This window comes from Zea mays, chromosome 10, assembly GCF_902167145.1.
Source record: "Zea mays cultivar B73 chromosome 10, Zm-B73-REFERENCE-NAM-5.0, whole genome shotgun sequence".
Lineage (NCBI taxonomy): Eukaryota > Viridiplantae > Streptophyta > Magnoliopsida > Poales > Poaceae > Zea > Zea mays.
In genome coordinates, this window is record NC_050105.1 from 143,103,223 (window position 1) to 143,123,956 (window position 20,734).

Sequence of the window (20,734 nt, forward strand, 5' to 3'; positions counted from 1 at the left end):
CCCTCCTTTGCTTGAGGATTTGGCGAAAGCTTTTGATGACGAGCGCCATTTCCTCGTTGTCGAGCTTGGAGGCGTCGATGGGTGTTCTACTCGGTGTAGACTCCTCCTTCTTGTCTTCCGTCGCTTTGAATGCGATCGGTTGAGCCTCGGACGGAGAAGGACCGTCAAGCTCGTTGATCTTCCGTGAGCCCTTGATCATAAATTCAAAGCTCACAAAATTCCCAATTACTTCCTCGGGGGTCATTAGTGTATATCTTGGGTTGCCACGAATTAATTGAACTTGAGTAGGGTTAAGGAAAATAAGAGATCTTAGAATAACCTTAACCACCTCGTGGTCATCCCATTTTTGCTCCCGAGGTTGCGCACTTGGTTCACCAAGGTTTTGAGCCGGTTGTACATGTCTTGTGGCTCCTCCCCTTGGCGAAGACGGAAGCGACCGAGCTCCCCCTCGATCGTTTCCCGCTTGGTGATCTTGGTGAGTTCATCACCCTCGTGCGCCGTCTTGAGCACGTCCCAAACTTCCTTGGCGCTTTTTAGTCCTTGCACCTTGTTGTACTCCTCCCTACTAAGAGAGGCGAGGAGTATTGTTGTGGCTTGGGAGTTGAAGTGCTCGATTTGGGCCACCTCGTCCTCATCATAATCCTCATCCCCTACGGATGGTACCTGTGCTCCAAACTCAACAACATTCCATATACTTTTGTGGAGTGAGGTTAGATGAAATTTCATTAAATCACTCCACCTAGCATAATCTTCACCGTCAAAGGTTGGCGGTTTGCCTAATGGAACGGAAAGTAATGGAGTATGTCTAGAGGTACGAGGGTAATGTAAGGGAATCTTACTAAACTTCTTGCGCTCATGGCACTTAGAAGTTATGGAGGGCGCGTCGGAGCCGGAGGTAGAAGGTGATGAAGTGTCGGTCTCGTAGTAGACCACCTTCCTCATCTTCTTTATTTTGTCGCCACTCCGATGTGACTTGTGAGAAGAAGTCTTCTTTTCCTTCTTCTTCTCCTTCCTCTTCTCCTTGTTGCGGGACTCTTCCGATGAAGCCTTCCCATGGCTTGTAGTGGGCTTGTCGCCGGTCTCCATCTCCTTCTTGGCGAGTTCTCCCGACATCACTTCGAGCGGTTAGGCTCTAATGAAGCACCGGGCTCCGATACCAATTGATAGTCGCCTAGAGGGGGGGTGAAGAGAGCGAAACTGAAATTCTCAAAAATAATCACAACTACAAGCCGGGTTAGCATTAGAAATATATAATTGAGTCTGCGAGAGAGGGTGCAAAACAAATCACAAGCGAATAAGGAGTGAGACACGTGGATTTGTTTTACCGAGGTTCGGTTCTTGCAAACCTACTCCCCGTTGAGGTGGTCACAAAGACCGGGTCTCTTTCAACCCTTTCCCTCTCTCAAACGGTCCCTCGGACCGAGTGAGCTTTCTCTTCTCAATCAAACGGGAACAAACTTCCCCGCAAGGACCACCACACAATTGGTGTCTCTTGCCTTGGTTACAATTGAGTTGATCGCAAGAAAGATTAAAAGAAAGCACGATTGCAAAAGCCAAGCGACAAGAGCGACAAATAACACACGGATCACTTTCTCTTTCAAGTCACTAATCACTAATGATCTCTTTTCTCAATTGTGAAACTTGGAGAGATGGAGGCTTTGAATGTGTCTTGGAATGAATTGCTAGCTCTTGTATTGAATGTTGAAGGTTGGAATGCTTGGGTGAAGTGAATGGAGGTGGTTGGGGTTGTATTTATAGCCACCAACCACTTCCTAGCCGTTGCTCCATTCTGCCGACCGCGGACGGTCCGCCCGCCTGGTCCGGACGGTCCGCGCCTGTAGATCAACTGCTGAAAACGCAACGGTCAGCAGTAACGGCTACATCAACGGCTATATTGTATTTAATGTGTCGTCAGATGTCAGATAAAGCCAGTCGCGGACGGTCCGGTCATGCACCCCGGACGGTCCGCGAGGACGCTATAATTCATTTTTCCGAACCCGTCACCTTCGGGTTTTTCGGTTCCTCACCTACCGGACGGTCCGCGCCTGAGGCCGGACGGTCCGCACGAGATCACAGACGGTCCTTGCTTTTCCTCCGGACGGTCCGTAGTGCAGACTTGGATTTTTGCATTGGTTCTGTCCGAGGGTTATCCTGGTGTTGCGGACGGTCCGCCGCAAGGGCCCGGACGGTCCGCGCTTGGTCTATTTTTCCAAAAAGCTTCTCCTATCCGGAATAATCTACGGTATTCCGGACAGTCGATTTAGTATAGTTGTAGATGAACCTTTGGCACCTGTAGAACATATAATCTAGAGCAAACTAGTTAGTCCAATTATTTGTGTTGGGCAATTCAACCACCAAAATTAATTAGGAACTAGGTGTAAGCCTAATTCCCTTTCAACGACCTCACACCGTTCCAGGCGTGGTACGGGAAGAAACCACCCGTGTACTTCCTAAGAGTGTTCGGGTGCGTCGCCTACATCAAACACCTGCGTCCGCACCCATCCAAGCTCGAGGACCGTGGTCGGAAGGTGGTCTTCATCGGCTACGAAGAAGGAGCGAAGGCGTACCGCTTCTATGACCCCGCCACGGAGCGCGTCCGGGTCACGCGCGGCATCGTGTTCGATGAAAACGCGTGCTGGGACTGGGGGAGCGCCACACCGAGCGATAGCTCGGTGCCGTTCACCGTCGAGGAGGAGTACGGGTTGCGTCGTCAAGCACCGGCATCATCTGCGCCCGAATCCCCGTAGCATGCTGCGAGTCCGGCGCCACCCCTGCCGAGCACGCCGTCGTGCACTGGAGGAGTGACGCCACCAGCTTCTGGAGCGGGCTCACCCATTATGGGCTCGACGTCGAGGCAAGAGCCCTCACCAACAACTGCTGCGCCGAACGCCACCGAGGTGACGTAGGTGGAGTTCACGACGCCGTTAAGCACCGACCCGAACCTCGACGCGGACGATGATGAGGACCTAGAGCACCGGTACAGGACAGTCGAGAACGTTCTTGGCACCAACACCGTGCCTGGGCGGGCTCACCGCGACGTCGAGGAAGCCGAGCTGCACAACGTCAGCGTGGAGGAGCCTAAGTCCTTTAAAGATGCTGATGGCGATCCGAACTGGAATGCGGCGATGGAGGAGGAGCTCAAGTCCATCCGCGACAACGACACATGGTCGCTGGCTGATCTCCCTCGGGATCAACACGCCATCGGCCTCAAATGGATGTACAAGGTGAAACGTAATGAGAACGGCGCCATCGTTAAGTACAAGGCGCGTCTCGTGGCCAAGGGGTACGTGCAGCGCCCCGGCATCGACTTTGAAGAGGTGTTCGCCCCCGTCGCGCGGCTGGAGTCAGTCCGGCTGCTACTTGCCATTGCCGCACACTTCGGCTGGGTCGTTCACCACATGGACGTCAAATTGGCGTTCCTGAATGGGGAGCTTCAAGAGGAGGTATATGTCTAGCAACCCCGGGCTTCGTCGACAGCAGGAACAAGCACAAGGTGTTGCACCTCCACAAGGCTCTGTACGGGCTCCGTCAAGCTCCACGGGCCTGGAGCCAGAAGCTCGACGCCTCCCTGCTCGGCCTCAGCTTCAAGCGCTGTGTCGACGAGCATGGTATGTGCACTCGTGGCAGTGGCACAGGGAGCCTGATCGTGAGCGTCTACGTTGATGACCTGATCATCACCGGAGGCGATGCGGTAGCTGTGAACAAGTTCAAGAGGCAGATGATGAACACCTTCCGCATGAGTGACCTTGGGTTACTTTCCTACTACCTCGGCCTCGAAGTGTCGCAAGGACCAGCCGGCATCACGCTCCGGCAGACTGCGTACGCTGCCAAGATCCTTGAGAAGGCGAGCATGACTGGATGCAACGCTAGCGCCACGCCTATGGAGCCTAAGCTGAAGCTGCTCAAGGAGGGAGACACGCCAAGCGTTGATGCAACGGAGTACCGCAGCATCATCGGCAGCCGCAGGTACTTGTGCAACTCCAGGCCTGACCTAGCTTATGCTGTTGGCTACCTCAGCCGGTTCATGGAGGGACCGCGCCAAGAACACCTTGTTGCAGTGAAGCGTGTTCTTCTGTACATTGCCGGAACACAACAGTGGGGGCTGCACTACCACCCACGAAAGAAGAACTCCGGCGCTCCGAAGTTGCTGGGATACTCGGACAACGACCTGGCGAGCGACGTGAACAACCGGAAGAGCACAAGTGGGCTGATCTTCTTCCTGGCAGGAGGTCCGATTGCATGGCAGTCGGCAAAACAAAGGGTGGTGGCTCTGTCTTCATGCAAGGCTGAGTACATCGCTGCTGCAGGAGCTGCGTGTGAGGCGATCTGGCTGGCACGTCTGCTGGCTGAGCTCGTCGGAGGAGCGGTCCTCGCACCCCAGCTCAAGGTGGACAACAAGTCCGCCATCGCCTTGATGAAGAACCCTGTGCACCATGACCGGAGTAAACACATAGATATCAAGTTTTATTTTATTCGGGAATGCTGCGACAGGAAGCTGATCGACGTCGAGTTCATTGGGTATTGAATTTCAACTAGGTGACCTCCTGACAAAGGCGCTCGGACGAAGCAGGTTTCAAGAACTCCGCAATGGGATCGACATGAAGAAGTTAGAGTAGTTGCTCAAGGGCTTAGGAGGGGATTGTTAAAATAAACCCTGAGCACCCGCTAACTATATTTGGTAGTTTATATTGATTAGTGGCTAAGCATGGCATGCAGCATGTCTAGGTTGTTGGGATGACAACAACCGATCGTGGGCATGCCATGATTGTCTCAGTTAGTTTATAACCATGTATGACTGCATGTATTTTCTTTTTATTTTCTTTATAATGAATAGAGACACCAGAAAACGCTAAAGCTTACGGCACCAAATACTTGCTCATGTATTTCATTGTCCATCCTCGTTAGACTTCTGACAGAGACACTGTAGCTGGACTGTACATTGATAAATTGCTAAGCCACATCAGCGGCCATCACACACACGGTCGACGCCATCTCCTGATTCGTCTTCGTCTAGAACGTCAGAATTCACCAAATCAGCCCTCGCGTTTCTCCCTTCCCCCGGCTCCCGGCGTCTCTGCGCTGCGGCCGTACGGCGATGCGGTGGCTATCGAGGCTGCTCTCTCAAGCCGTCGCCGCCAGGAGGGCCTCCGCGGCGGCGAGGTCCAACACTAGTCTCGTCAAGGGAGGATCCCACGGGTTCGCTAGTGGCGGCAGGGATGGGTCACCGGAGGTGCCTCGGGAGTGGTTGCGGAAGCTGTGGGTAGACGAGCTGAAGAAGCAGAAGGAAGCCGCGAGGAGATGGGGCGTCGGCTCATCATTAGAGGTTGCAGGAGCGACCGAGGAGGCACCGTCAAGGAGCTATCAGTACGAATACAGCGGCTCTAACCCCGTGGAGGCAAGCGGATTCTGAAACTCTAATTGAACCTTCCGATTGTATTTTAGTTTGTTTTACATTGTTATGTGTGGTAACATTTGATGGGATCCGACGCTATCTTAGACTATTCAACAAATGAGCTACGGAGAGTTAACAAAAACAGTATACTATCTTATTTTCAGAAATTAAGATGGTTTGTGGAATTGGAGGTCAATGTATATTTGTTAGGCTGAGTAATAGTTAATAAACAGTGTGAGAGTCCTATACTACCGAGTCACCAGGGAGTGGTGCGGATAATTATCTGATCTGAATCCTAATTGTACGCTCCGATCCAAATCCGAGGACAAAAACGGGATTAGGATATGGAAAGGCATTATCGGTTCCACTCTGATCCGTTTGCATCCCTACGAGTCAGTCATCGCAAACTTCTCAGCCATTTAACCATCTGTTGAATTATTGTTCCCTGTTTCTTAATCTTTCCTAATTGTTGGCGCCGATCTGGGCATTTGTACCTGTCTACTTGATGCCTTATCTTCATTGGGAATGTTCCATGTGCTCAAAATTGAACTATTTTCTGTAGCTATTGGAATAACTGATAATATATTTTTAATGTGTTTATTATAGACCGCCATATTAGTTACAGATGTTGCACAAAGATAGTATAGTCATGCATTTCAGAAATTAAGAAATTATTGGAACTGGAGGTCAATATGCATTTGTTGGACAGAGTAAGGGTTTGTTTGGAAGTGAAGTATTTTTATAGTTTTTTTCTCGAACACGCAGGAGAGCTGCGTATCATTTCATTAAAAGAAGGATGATAATTACAATGACCTAAACACCACTCACACAAACACACACAAACAACACTAGTAATAACCACCTTCTAACCGGGGTTGAACACAAAAGCTAGGTCCGAAAGACGGGTCAAGCCTTTGGCCCCCGCAAAACACCACATATTGAACTCATCACTGGCTGAGGTAAGCAATCTAGCTATAGAAGACTGAGCACCATTGAAAACACAGTCATTACGGTGTCTCCAGATAGTCCAAGCCCCAAGAATCACCAAAGAGTTAAGGCCATCTCTAAGGTCCTTAGGAGTAACCTCAGCCGATCTACTCCACCAAGCTTCAAAATTGATATCTTCCATCCCGGGGGAGAGTGCGGACAGGCCGACACGTTGGAGAAGAAGATACCAAATTTTTTTTTTCTCGAACACGCAGGAGAGCTGCGCATCAATATATTAAGAAGAAAAAGGGGAAAAATACCCCGAAACAGACAGACCCACATACACACACAAACACACACACACACACCGAAACCACCTAGCCAGAAAGAACAACTGGAACAGGGGCAGGGACAGAGCGTTTGTCAGCTGACAAACACCCCAACTAAAATAGAGAAAAAACTACACCACCCGTCTTTGAGCTAGGAGGTAAGAAAAACCCTTAGCCCCAGCCAAAGACCACAAGAAAGCTTCCTCCCTGGCCAACCGGACGACCCCCATCAAATTTGGATGGGAGCCATTGAAGACAACACCATTTCTATGTTTCCACAACATCCACGCGCCTAAAGCAACCAAGGAGTCAAAGCCCTTTTTACTCATTCCACCCAACCGAGCACTATTGAAGCACCACCAATGATCAAAATCATCTATATCCTGTCCTGGAAGGAAGTCCTGCAAACCATAAGGCCTTAGCAGCTCAAACCAGAAATGTCGCGCAAAGGAGCAGCCCACCAGCAGATGGTTGATAGTCTCTTCATGCTGATCACAGAGCGGGCAAAGAAGCGACTGAGTCAATCCACGTTTAGCCAATCTATCTGCTGTCCAACATTTGTTGTGAGCCACAAGCCATAGAAAAAACCGACATTTGCCAGGGGCCCAAGTCTTCCAAATTCGGTCAGCCTGCTTGAAAAGCACCGAGCCATGGAACATAGCACTGTAAGCGGATTTTGAAGAATAATCCCCAGAACTAGAAAACCTCCAAACATGACGATCTTGCACATTGGGCTGCAGCAAGGATCCTTCCAAAATCTCAGCCAAATCCAAAAACTGCACCCAGAAAGCATAGGAAAGAGCTCCCTGAACATCTTGAACCCACCTCAAATTAGTCAATGCTTCCTTCACCGATCTACTTTTGGTAACCTTTCTAGGAATAGAGGCAAACACAGCCGGGGCAATCTCTTGGATGCAGTGCCCATGCAGCCATTTATCAGTCCAAAAAAGCGTATTTAATCCATTTCCAATTACAGTGAACACAGCAGAATTGAAAAGGCACACCACTTCCTTTGTGAAATGAAGCGGAAACGCAGCCCACGGCCTCCCTGGATCTGATTTCTGCAACCAAAGCCACCTGACTCTAAGGGCCCAACCAAACAGTTTTAAATCAAAAAGACCAAGACCACCCAATTCTTTAGGACGAGTGACTTTACTCCAAGCCAAGGAACAAAATTGCCTCGCGAGGACACAAGAAACAAGCAAGTGATGAATAGAATCTCCTTCCTAGTCACATAAGGGGCAAGAACTAGGATGGGGAAGACCCCTCTTAGCGAGCCGGTCAGTCGTCCAACATTTATTATGTAGGACCAACCAGAGGAAAAACTGACACTTCGGCGGCGCCCAGGTGCTCCACACTCTTTCAAAGCCTGCCATGGAGGTAGAACCACAAAACATTATCTCATAAGCAGATTTGGCCGAATAGATACCATTGGAAGAGAACCTCCAATAATGTTTATCTGGAACTCCCGGTTGAAGATCAACATCAGCCACAACATCTGCCAGCAAAATGAAATCAGCAATGACCTCCCAAGATACCACTCCCCTTAAATCCCCAATCCATGATGAGCTACACAGAGCATCAGCCACTGTCCTTCGCTTCACCAGCCTTTTAGGAACCAAACTAAAAACATGAGGGGCCAAGTCTGCAATCCTCTGACCCAGGATCCATCTGTCATGCCAAAAAAGAGTGGACTGCCCATCACCCACTATGGAGGCTATTGCCAAAGAGCACAAGCTATCCAAGAACCGGTTTGAATGGAATGGCAAATCAGTCCAAGGTTTGGAAGCCAATACCTTGGTTTTGGGTAATACCATAGTATTTTATGCTACAAGATGTTTGATTGCATTCCTAAAAACTAAGTTTTCAAAACCATAGTATTTTAGATACCACGATATTTTTAGAGTATTGGAAACTCCACTCCAACCCAAAGTTTTCATGGCATGGCTAGCTTTTGCCCAGTACCATGGTTGGGAATGCAGTTTTGAAAATATTGTAGTTTTGAGATACCATAGTTTACAATTGTACGTGACACAAATACTATGGTATAATTTTACCACAGTAAAACCATAGTATTGCTCAAAACCGAGATATGTTTGGTTCCATTGAAAAAACAAAGAATATGTAGAGAGAAGAGAAGAAAACTGAGGTCCTGAGTGGAGTTTCGAAAACTCCAAAAACACCACGGTTTTGGGTAAACCATGGTATTTAAAACTGTGTTTTGCCTGTACAAACCAAACACCATTTGAGTTCCAATACTATAGTTTCATCAAATACCATAGTATTGTTTCAAAACTGCAAAAATACTACACTTCCAAACAGGGCCTGTAATTGTATCAAAACAATGTTTCTCAAAACCATGGTATTTTTGGAGCTAACTAAAACTACAGGTCCTTATTGATTTGTGAATCCTATGCTACCCTGTCAGTTTTTGTAAGCTGCCAGTCATATTAAGAAAAAGTTTAATTATTATCCCCAGTTTCTAAATCTTTTCTACCTTCTTTGCTTGATCGTTCCTGGCTACTTGGTGTTTTATCTTGATTGGCCATGTTTCCTGTGCTCAAATTTGAATTTTCTGTAGCTACTGGAATAGTCAATAATATATTTTTAATGTGATCGTAGGCCAAACTGGCTCCGCTTCTTGCAAGAGCTAACCTCGTCATTGCCAGGGATATTGAGTGGGCAAACATCATGTTTGCTTTTGAGCAGGTGAATTGTGTGTACAGACTAGTGCATGTACAACATTTTTCTGGTTTAAGATGTTTTTTCCATTTCTTTTCAAAATCTCACATATTATCATCTTGACTGCAGGAGAGCAGGTATATCATAATGGACCCACTCTTTCCACAATCTGTAAGTTTTATTATGTCCTTGTTGTAACCGGTTCCCTTGCTGCATTATCTTTATTATGTATTCTAATTCTATATGTTTTAAGCATTGACTTCCTTGTTCTTTTAATGTCCAGCCAGTAGGTTTTATTCGAGAGAAAAGCAACATCATCTTTAGACAGGTATGTCTATGCCTATGTGGTTTCTTGATCCTAGATAAACTTGTGTTAGCTTGTTCTATGGCTTCATGGTATTTTTTTGAGTTAAGTCAAGGATCATATAAATTTCAATTAACCCGCAGAGCTAGAAGGTTTCATTCTAACCATGTTATCGCATACCATCTCAATATTTCACTGCCTTTATTATCTTAAGTTCATAACTGGCATATAGATACTGTGATGCCATGCGTTAAATATGTATTGCCTTTATAATTGTGATATTTGGAACCCTTATAATTGATTTTTACTTCTTGGAGGTTACTAGCGCAAATCCAATCCCCTTTTATTCATGTTTCAGCTACTCAGAACAAGACGGCCATTTGTTGCAGAAATAACTGATGCTATGGGTAACGAGATATTTAAGGTAATATTTCTGCAAGCCACTACGGCATTTTTTAGAAAAAAAAAACTGAATTGTACTGCTGAGTTTAGGTTCGCCGGCCATTTTGGTGGATCAACAGCTCAATTTATGTAGAAGTGAATGATAAGGTATGCAGATATTCTTCACTAGATTGCTCTAACTAGGGTAGGATTATCATCTGCATATGACTATGTGGGGAAGTGCTAATAAAGCTTCATTGTTTGGCTTTCATCAGGAGATAGGTGTAGTCCACAGGCGTTGGCACCTTTGGCGGAGAATTTATGACTTGTACTTAGGGTAATACGGTATTCTGATACATTTTCCTTATCATGTTGACTAAGTTCAAATCTCCCAGTTTATTGAGTCGTTCCCAATTCCCATCATATTGTACTACATGAAACCTATTGGAGAGTGAAATATTAATCCTAATCCTGGGTTGGGTGTGTATTAAATAGAAGAGTTAGATGGGCCAAAGGCCATTACAGTAGGGGTATATAGGGAAATACAGAGAAACCCTAACAATATTCTAACACCCCCATAGTCACAACTCTATCCTGTACAGATGTTGAGACTGGATCGAAACTCAGTGCAAATGGTAGACAGAAGCCTCTTGGTGAGATGTCGACGAATTGCGAAGTTGTCGGGACGCGGAGAATGCGGACATCGTCGACGGTGACGCGCTTGCAGATGAAGTGAAGGTCGATCTCCATGTGTTTCGTGCGCTGATGTTACACGAGATTGTTGGAGAGGTAGACCGCACTGACGTTGTCGCAGTAGACGATGGTGGAGCGCTCGAGGGGGTTGTGGAGTTCCTGAAGTAGCTAACGGAACTAGGAGGCCTTGGCCACGCCGTTGGCCATACCGCGATACTCGGCCTCAACGCTGGAGTGGGAGACAATGGTTGTCGCTTTGAAGACTAGAAGACGAGGTTGGCGTCTAGAAACACGGCTTAGCCGGATGTGGACCAGCGCGTGTCGGGGCAGGCAGCCCAGTCGACGTCGATGTAGACCACCAGCTCAGAAGTCGGGGAGGTCGAAGGAGAAGCCTGAAGTCGATGGAATCATGAATGTAGCGAAGAATCCGCTTGAGAACTATGAGGTGGGGCTCCCACGGGTTGTCAATGTGAAGGCACACCTGCTGAACAACGTAGGCGATGTCAGGCCGGGTGAACGTGAGGTACTGGAGGGCGCCAGTGAGGCTCCGGTAGGACGTCACGTTGCTGACTAGGGATCCGTCATTGTCGGAGTGCTTCACCTGAGTGTTGACAGGCGCATAACAGGGCTTGTAGTCAGACATGCCAGCCTGCTCCAGAATGTCGAAGGCATACTGACGCTAGTGGAGGAAGAGGCCCTAGGACCGCCGCTCAACGGTAACCCCGAGGAAGTGGTGGAGCGGGCCTATGTCTTTCATCGTGAACTCGTGTTGAAGGGCCACGATCGTGCGCTGGTGGAGGGCGGTGCTGGATGCCGTGAGCACAATGTCGTCAACGTAGAGGAGGTAGACGGTGTTGTTGTTGTGCCGATGAATGAACAGGGATGTGTCCGACTTAGCCTCGATAAAGCCGAGGGAGACCAAGTAGGAGGCGAAGCGACTGTACCAAGCCCTGGGCGCTTGTTTGAGGCTGTATAGAGAGCGGTTTAGCTTGTAGACCCGAGTGAGTGGGGTCGAAAGCTGGCGGGTTGGCTGCAGTACACGGTATCGGCCAGAGTGCCGCGGAGGAAGGTATTCTAACGTCCAGCTAGTGGACCGCCCAATCCCTGGAGAGGGCGAGGGAGAGGACAACCCGAACAACGACGAACTTGATGACGAGGCTAAATGTCTCGTCGTAGTCCAGTCCGGGACGCTGAGTGAAGCCCTGAAGGACCCAACGTTCCTTGTAGTGGTCAAGTGAGCCGTCCGATCTTTGATGTGAGCCTGTGGCGGAAGATCCACTTGTCGGTGACCACGTTGCTGCCCGGGGGACACGACACCAAGTCCCAGGCGTGGTTAGCTAACAGGGCCGCATACTCCTCCATAGTGCGACGCTAATGGGGATTGGAGAGAGCGGCGCGAACGGAAGATGGGACAGGGGACACAGTTGAAGCAGCGTTGGTCGTGAGCACAAGCCAGTCGACAGGGTGGAGAACAGCGGCCGAGCGACGTGTCACCATCGGGTGGACGTGACCAGGGTCGCGGTGGATGGCAATCGGATGGTGCACCGACATAATGTCACGGGAGCAGGGGACTGGGGGATCGGTCTACCCACGACGGTGGTAGACGCGGGTGGGGTCAGCGAAGTGTACCGCGTCGGACACATGCGACATGGTCGTGCATGGCGCGTGTAGAGGCAGTGAGGTCATGCGTGGCACAAGCGGAGTCGGTGGGACCACGCGTGGCGCAGGTGGGGATCGACGGGGCCGCGCATGGCGTAGGTGGCAACACTGGTAAAGGTAGAGGCAGCACGGTTGCGCATGGCGTAGGCGAGGACGACGGGGCCGCGTGTGGCGTAGGCAGAGGTGATGCGGTCGTGTGGGGCGCAGGCGACATGGCCATGTGTGGCGTGAAAGAGGGCAACAGATGAGGAACATTGACACAATCGACATCAAGGTCGGGAGGTGAGGAGCTAGCAATGTGGAAAACGTCCTCATCAAAGACAACATGACGAGAGATGATGATGCGGCAGGTGAGAAGATCATGGCACTGGTACCCCTTGTGATTAGGGGAGTACCCGAGGAAAAGACAACAAGAGGACCGGGGTGAAAGTTTGTGATGATTGGTGACAGAGGTGTTGGGATCGCAGGCACAATCAAAGATACGAAGGTGCTCATAGGAGGGGGTGGTGCTGAAGAGGGTGAAGAACGGAGTGGGATGGGGTTGTGTTGAAGTGGTAGGTGGTTGTGTTGAGCGCCTCAACCCAATAACGGACCAGAAGATAAGCCTAGGATAAAAGGCAACACAACATGTTAGTGGTGGTACGAATCATGCGCTCGACTCGACCATTCTGTGGGGAGTTGTGAGGGCATTGACATCCGCAGCTGCACGTCGTGGGAGAGAAAGAAAGTGCGAGACATGGAGTTATCAAACTCACGTCCATTATCGCACCGAACAGCCCGGATGATGTGACCAAACTGAGTCGACACCCACACAAAGAGGTGAGAAATACTGGTGAAGGTGTCAGACTTGCGGCGGAGGGGAAAGGTCCACATGTAGTGAGAAAAATCATCCAGGATGACCAAATAGTACTGGTAAACGGAGATGCTTGGAATATGGGGTGTCCAAATGTCACAGTGGATGAGGTCAAAGGGATGAGTAGCTCGGGACATGGAAGAAGAGAAGGGTAAGCTAGTATGACACCCAAGCTGACAGGCATGGCAAAGCAAGGTGGCGGTGTCGCGGGGGCAAGGGATGGTTGAAGTGCCGAGAGTCGAGGGAGGACGTCGTGGCCAGGGTGGCCAAGACGACGATGCCAAGTGGAGGCAGAGGCAGTGGAGGCCATGGCATACGGTGTGACAATATGGGCGGAGGAAGGTGGGTGGGGACGCGAATGGGATATAGGGGGGGCAGAGCTATCACATCGAGCAACCACAACATGAGTGGTAAGATCCCGTATGGTGAGCCCCTAGATATTGAACTCCATAGAACAGTGGTTGTCAGTGAAGCGACGGACTAAGAGAAGGTTCTGGATGATGTTGGGGGTAACAAGGATGTTGGTGAGGTACAAAGGACCAGGAAGGACCGTGTCACCTACTAAGGTGACATGCATGGTCGACCCATTACCGATAATGATGGAGAAAGGGAAGGTGGGGCTATGGGGACGAGGTAAAGAGACAATTCTAGGTCGAGGGTGGTGTGGAACGTGGCACCAGAGTCGGCAACCTAGTCGGTGAGAAGAGGGGGCGACAAAGACATGGGGTGCGCGAAGAGAGCCAAGGAAGGCACCCCATAGAACCACCGGGACGGGGGTTGGGGCCGGGCGTGGCGAGCATGTTGACGACGATCATGGGTGGCGTAGACGATAAGGTCTCGATCGTAATGGAGACAATCGCGGCACTGCAGAATACAAATGGCCTAGTAGCGTGGTGGCCCTCCCGAGGGTGGATGGAGGCCCGGGGGGGGGGGGGGTGGAAGAGCACGACACGGTCACAGAGAACCGGGTTCATGACCAGATCGAAGCCCACGAAGATGCCCCGTAGAAACTAGTCGTCGTGAAGGGAGACACACACACGGTAGGGAGGCATCTGGACCGCGGCATGGCGAAGGACGAACATCAAGAGAGCAAGGGCGGGAGTTGACAGGCCACCGATAGGGAGGTAACCTGCGCATGTACCGGGGGTGGGATCGTTGGTGCGAGGGCGAGGGACGGTGAGGCCGGCGTGGGAGCCGACGCGTTGTTGGGGGAAGAAGGGGACGCCTGGGAGGCCAGTCGCGCCAGTGGACAGGGCGTTCGGGAGGTGGGCCATGCCAGGGAAGGTGGCAGTGGAGCCCATGGAGGCAGACGGAAGGGCTGCGACCATGAAAGTCGCCTAGAGGGGGGTGAATAGGCGAAACCTGAAATTTATAAACTTAAACACACACTAAAGGCCGGGGTTAGCGTTAGAATTAAATTCGAGTCCGAAAGATTATTTCTCTTGCTAGGAGTTGCTCAAGGAGTGCGGATGATGTATGGGAGCAAGCTCAAATTAATACTAGCAAAGAAATGTTAGAGGGAGGAAAGAGGGCAAACAAATCAGGCAAGAATCAAAAGCGAGTAGACACGGTGATTTGTTTTACCGAGGTTCGGTTCCAAAGAACCTAGTCCCCGTTGAGGAGGTCACAAAGGCCGGGTCTATTTCAACCCTTTCCCTCTCTCTCAAACGGTCACATATACCAAGTGAGCATTTTCCTTAATCACACGGGTCACAAGACCCCGCAAGGACCACTACACACTTGGTGTCTCTTGCTTCGCTTACAAAACTCTTGAGAATAAGAATGGGAAAAAGAAAAGGCCAATCCAAGCAACAAGAGCAACAAAAGAACACAAGGCACCCTCTCTCAAGTCCCTAATGGAATTGAATTGATTTGGAGGCTTGGAGAGGATTTGATCTAATGAATGTGTCTTGGAGTGAAGTCTTTTGCTCTTGCAATGAATGGAATGTTCAGAATCCTTGGATGCCAATGAATGAGGTGGTTGGGGGGTATTTATAGCCCCAACCACTTCCTAGCCGTTGGCAAGGGCTGCTGGCGATGGGCGCACCAGACAGTCCGGTGCGCGCCACGTCAGCGCAACCGTTAGGGTTTGGAGCAGTTGACCGTTGGAGACGTTTGTCTTCTATCTGCACCGGACAGTCCGGTGACCTCTGACTTCTGACGCGGCACTGTTCACCACTGTAGCTCTGCACAGTCGACCGTTGGCGCACAGGGAGCCGTTGCTCTGCTGGCTCACCGGACAGTCCGATGAATTATAGCGGAGCGCACCTCTGAATTCTCGAGAGTGGCTGATTGGAGACTGTACGGGCCTGGTGCACCGGACAGTGTCTGGTGCGCCAAAAATCAGCACACTCAAGTCCTTTTTGCTCCAAATAAATTGTGTCCCCTAACTGAATTCTTTCTTGGTTTGTGTTGAACCTTATGCACCTGAGATAAATCACATCTAGCCAAACTAGTTAGCCCATATGGTTTGTGTTAGTCATCAACCACCAAAATCTATTCATAGGAAATGGTTAACCCTATTTCCCTTTCAGACCACAACAGGGAGGTGAGGCACGCCTGCGCGCGCGAAGGGAAGAGCGTCTGGGATGCGCGCCCACAGGGAATGGCGTCGTCGGGCGCAGGGAGAGGCTGCGGGTGACTGTCAATGGCAGAGGAGAGGGAGGGCGGGGGCTATGCCGCCGCGGAAGGCGCTATTGGTGAAGGGGAGCCCGAGGGAACGAGTTACGCCGTCGGTGGGGAAGATGTTAGTTGCAGCCGCGTCGCAGGAGATGAGGAAGAGGGTCGTACCGCTGCTACAGGCGGTGGCTACGCGGTGGCCATGGGCCGTGCTGCCGTGGAAGGCATCCGCGCCGCTGGAGCTAGGGGTGAAGGCCTCATCGGTGGGGGGAGGAGGGCAGTGTCCGCACCGCTAGTGGGGAGAGGCGGGACACCGGCGTCCGGGTCGTCGGAGGTGTGGCTGCGCCCGCGTGGCTGGAGACGGCACCGGGAGGGGTCCTGCCATGGCGTCGTCGGGAAGGGAGGTGGCCGCGTCGATGGCCGTCACAGGTGAGGAGTCGGGTCGCGACTGGGAGGAGGGAGGAAGAAGTCTAGCTAGATACCATATTGGAGAGTGAAACCTTAACCCTAATCCTGGGTTGGGAGTGTATTAAATGGAAGAGTTAGGTGTGCCAAAGCCCATTGCAGTAGGGGTATACAGGGAAATACGGAGAAACCCTAATAGTATTCTAACATAACCATATTATCATATTTCAGGAATATGCAATTTGCAGTTGTTGAGAATCCAGGATTCTGGAACTGGACCTTTAACCTGGTGGATGAAGATGATAAAATGTTGGCTCAGATTGATCGTAATTGGAGGGGCCTCGGCTTTGAGGTAATACCCTCTTCATTGTATAATGATCAAATATACACTTTTGTTATACCAGATGGACATCCATGTCCATGCATGCTCTTATGAATTGATTGCATATTGACAACAAACAATGTCTTCATCTTAACATAGATGAAAGGTTTGGAGCAAGGATAAGCCCTTAGCACCCGCTAGACACCAGCCGAGAGCCTCATCCCTAGCATTTAGGAGAGCCACTTGCACATTTGGAGCACTACCATAAAAAACACATCTTTTCCTATGCTTCCAAATCACCCAAGCACCAAGAATAACTAAAGAATTGAAACCCTTCTGGTACAGCTCCTCAAGCTGAGAGCTTCGAGTCCTCCACCAATCTTCAAAGGAGTCTCCCAGCTGCGGCACAGCAGATTGGAGCCCCACTGAGCACAGAAGCTGAAACTATAATTGCCTAGCAAAAATGCAAGTGGACAGCAGGTGGTGCTTGATAGTTTCTTCTTGTTGGTCACTCAAGTGACATTGGTCTGGATGAGACAGCCCGGGAGGCCTCAAAGCACGAGTAAAAAACTATAAGAAAAAAACTATATTTACCCGGAACCTAGGTCTTCCTAATTCTATCTGAAGGCTCAAAGGAGGTAGAACCAATAAAAAGAGCATCATACGCTGATTTAGTGGAGAACTAACCATTGGAGGAAAGTCTCCAGCTGTGAACATCAGGAGTCTTGGGCTTGAGAACAACATTTTCAAGCACCTCGTACAACTCCATAAACTCCCAAATGACTCTGGCCGTAAGGGCTCCTTGGATGATCCACCCGTGATCCTCCAAGGCCCCGTAAACAGCCGCTTGTTTACAACATATTTCGAGACGAAAGCACAAACAACCAGTGCCAAATGTCTAGCACTCCTCCCTTGCAGCCAATTATCAACCCAAAACTAGAATTTTTGAAATTTGACATCTGATTTGCAAGCCTTTCAAGATTTAACATTCTAGCCCACATATCAATGACTCACTGTGACCCTACATATCATTTTTTATGAAAGGCTTACGAATTGGGTGTCAAATTTCAAAATCTCTCGTCCAAAACAGGGTTTCATTGCCATTTCCAACCTGAGAACCAACAGCCACCGAGAAAAGAACTTTGACCACCTTGCAACTCGGAATAGAAAACTCAGACCAAGGCCTGTTAGGCTCGATTTTTTGCAACCAAAGCCATCTGATCCGTAAAGCCCAACAAGCTTCTGAACATCATGAATGCCCAATCCTCCCAGTTTCTTTGGTCTAGTAACTTTTGGCCAAGCTAAGAGACAATGACCAGCTTTAACATCTTTTAGTCCTTCCACAAGAAACCATTGTGCAGCTTGTCAACAGTTTTAATAACCCAAGCAGGGAGGTCTAAAGCCACAGTAGGGTAGATTATCCTTGCCGTGAGCACATATTGGACATACGTAGCTCTAGACATTAACCCAGCCTTCCAACTTGACGGCATATCAGCAACACGATTAATGGCGGCTTGCAACTAGGTCATGCTCTACTTCTTAAGGGGTAAAGGCAGACCTAAATACTTGCAAGGGAACTCGGAAATCCCAGATGTCAGCAGCTGCTGAATGACTCCAAGATTCTCATGGCACATGGCAGCACCTCAGCCACCGGAGTAGAGGAAGTAAGTGAAGGAGCATCAACAGGAGAGACGGTGGGCTAATTAGCCGCCAGTGCAGCCTCCTCCTAGTGAGATCGTCGGGTTGTAGTTGTAATTGACGAAGGAACTAGATCCCCCTGATTCTACATGACCAGCCCATAGGGTGAGGCTACCCCAGGAACACCGGGCGAATAGGATGGGTCGGTCTGACTAGAAGACTGACCACCGCCGTTCAAAACTAGATGCGAGTTTTCTGAAACATCCACAATAATTGTCATGGACATTCCTAAGGTTGTTAATGACCTTGGACTCCTTGATAACAGAAGCATGATCTTCCACGAAATCCTCATTTGGCAGGGTCTCCAAAGCGTCGCTCAACCACTGGGAACTCGTCCTAGTGCCACCCAACCGCTCGTGAACCGAGAGCCTTGAAGGTCCTTCACTCCTTGCCCCTTCACCCTGCACCATCCAACGGTGAAAGCTACCTGGGGGCATGATCACCAAGGTTCCCATTTTGACGGTCATCTCTAACCGGAGGTGGCAAAGGCCCAACTCCTGTCGACGCCGAGACGACCGGAGAAGCAGCGAGCTGAACGCAGCAGGAGAGTCCTCGCGACTCAAAAGGACCGTCAGGCACAGAAGGCTCCATAATGATGAGGTCTATGACCTGAGGCAACCGCCTGGATCTTTGCACAATGTTCTAAGCTTGAAAGAAGATAAGTCACGCTTGAGTTAAGTATCTTCATGAAGCTCTTGAACATAACAATAATTATCCAAAACATGTTCCGCTATGGAGGGATGCCGTGCGTGGGACCAATCGACGAGTAGCGAGCTCAACAACTCTCCGTCTACACTCAATCTTGGAGGGGAGGGATGGGAAGCGGGTGGGGAGACAGAGAGGACATCTTTTGAAGCAAGTTGTAATTAGGGCATGTACCACCCCATTTAATACGGTGTCTTTTTGAGGGGTCTTTAAGGGGTTAAGTGAAAAAAGTATAAGAGACGGGGTTTTTTCTGTGAAGAGCCCGTCTCTACACGACTCTCTATACATATTATCTCTTAACTACATTTATGATTTAGTGGCTCTGAGTTATATCATGTGGTATTTTACATGTCTCTCTTATATTTGGAAAACCAATCTAAAGGTTTAGGGTTATACATGCCCTTAGGGCTTAAAAAGTTAATCCTCATCGACATATATGCAGATTGATGATATAAACTTAGGTAACTACGGACTGCCTATCTAAATTGCTGCGCTGCTTTTGCTTGCTTATACAGTTGGAATTTTTTGTCCAGAACTTTTTAGACATGCCATTGCCTGATTACACAGTTATGGTGGTATTCTATCTCAGAACAGAACCGTGTTGGAGTCTGATACATCTGATTTAATTATGCTACACCCTGCATCTTTTTGGACTGCTTTTCTTTTCTTGCATTTGCTCCTATACTAGAGAAGGATTGGGATTGTAAGAACTAACGAGTTCAGAATGATATACATTGCCTTGTTCTTGTGACCACTGTAGCTCTTCACGGATGCTGGCCAGTATGCTATCCGGTTTGGTGATGAGGGGCAAAGCCACAAGTTTGCTCCCGCAGAAGATGTAATTGCTATCACTTGTCGTTTGTTACGTCTGAATGTAATTGCTATCACTTGCCTTTTCCAGTTAGCTTATGTCTCAATAATGCTCCAGGTCGAAGAACTGCATGTTGTTCGCCAGCTGACTTTGCCTGAAAGGGCAGTGGCTCTTGCTCTCGCGATTTCCTTGGACAGTGATTACTTCTCTAGAAGAGGTGGCTGGTAAGTAATTGTCTTCTGTTCCAAATTTGACTTGTCATTACTTGTGTGGATTATGTTTTACTGGTTGACGACATCCGGTGTTTAAAATTGATCGGAGTGTCTTTACTCATTTTCAGGGGACTTCCGTTTCTGATAGCCACAGAGTAGACAAATGAACCACCCTCGCCCACACTCAAGGAAAAAACTTTTTTTGGGGCTCTCAATTTCCCAAGAGTGCAAGTGTATGATATGAGTGGCTTTTAGAATTGCTAAAACTCAATCATTACTACGCCATTGTCACATTAGTTGGTAAACAGGATGTTGTTGATGAAAGGGATGACTTTTGCTTCATCGGTGCCCAGTCGGTGTCCCAGTCTTGATCAGCTTGAACGGATGTGTTGCCTTTGCCTCAGCGGTGCCCAGCAACGACGTGTCCGATCTCGTTTACACAAAACGTGTCGTTGGAATAATAATGACAAGTTTCACTAATAATTTGGCTATCACTTTATCAAGCCGTGGGGATGGATTTCGCCCTTCTAGATAGCGAGAAAAGAGTTCGCCCTTTTATGTAGAAATTAATATGACATAACTATCGGATTTTTAGATTAATTAAGAATAATTATTGGACCAGTAGATCAATCTGGAGCACAAGCACAACATCAGATTATCAATTTAAATTGATCTGGCATGACCATCAATTTTTAATATTAATCTGGAATAACCGTCAGATTAGTAGATCAAATCGGCATAA

General features: G+C 49.1%; 1 protein-coding gene across 2 annotated transcripts; it reads left to right on the plus strand.

The window, feature by feature from the left end:
• Positions 1-4,865: 4,865 nt before the first annotated feature.
• Positions 4,866-20,376, plus strand: LOC100282688 (scramblase family protein). 2 transcript variants are annotated; one of them, XR_004853004.1, is made up of 11 exons: positions 4,866-5,395; positions 9,271-9,357; positions 9,460-9,501; positions 9,614-9,658; positions 9,993-10,058; positions 10,127-10,183; positions 10,291-10,352; positions 16,476-16,596; positions 18,564-19,807; positions 19,898-20,004; positions 20,121-20,334. XR_004853004.1 is itself a non-coding variant. In NM_001155595.2 (11 exons), the coding sequence occupies exons 1-11, from the start codon at positions 5,096-5,098 to the stop codon at positions 20,149-20,151; spliced, it is 996 nt and encodes a 331-aa protein (NP_001149067.1). In that variant the 5' UTR covers positions 4,866-5,095; the 3' UTR covers positions 20,152-20,376. The 2 variants fall into 2 exon arrangements, 1 of the variants encoding a protein (NP_001149067.1); NM_001155595.2 differs by having other exon boundaries at positions 19,730-19,807; positions 20,121-20,376.
• Positions 20,377-20,734: the final 358 nt, after the last annotated feature.

Excerpts from the sequence above, each read along its gene's own strand:
- LOC100282688 (NM_001155595.2), top strand. The coding sequence starts at position 5,096 with ATGCGGTGGCTATCGAGGCTGCTCTCTCAAGCCGTCGCCGCCAGGAGG. Across the intron at positions 5,396-9,270 it reads GCGGCTCTAACCCCGTGGAG|GCCAAACTGGCTCCGCTTCT; the intron begins GCAAGCGGATTC and ends ATGTGATCGTAG. Across the intron at positions 9,358-9,459 it reads TCATGTTTGCTTTTGAGCAG|GAGAGCAGGTATATCATAAT; the intron begins GTGAATTGTGTG and ends TCTTGACTGCAG.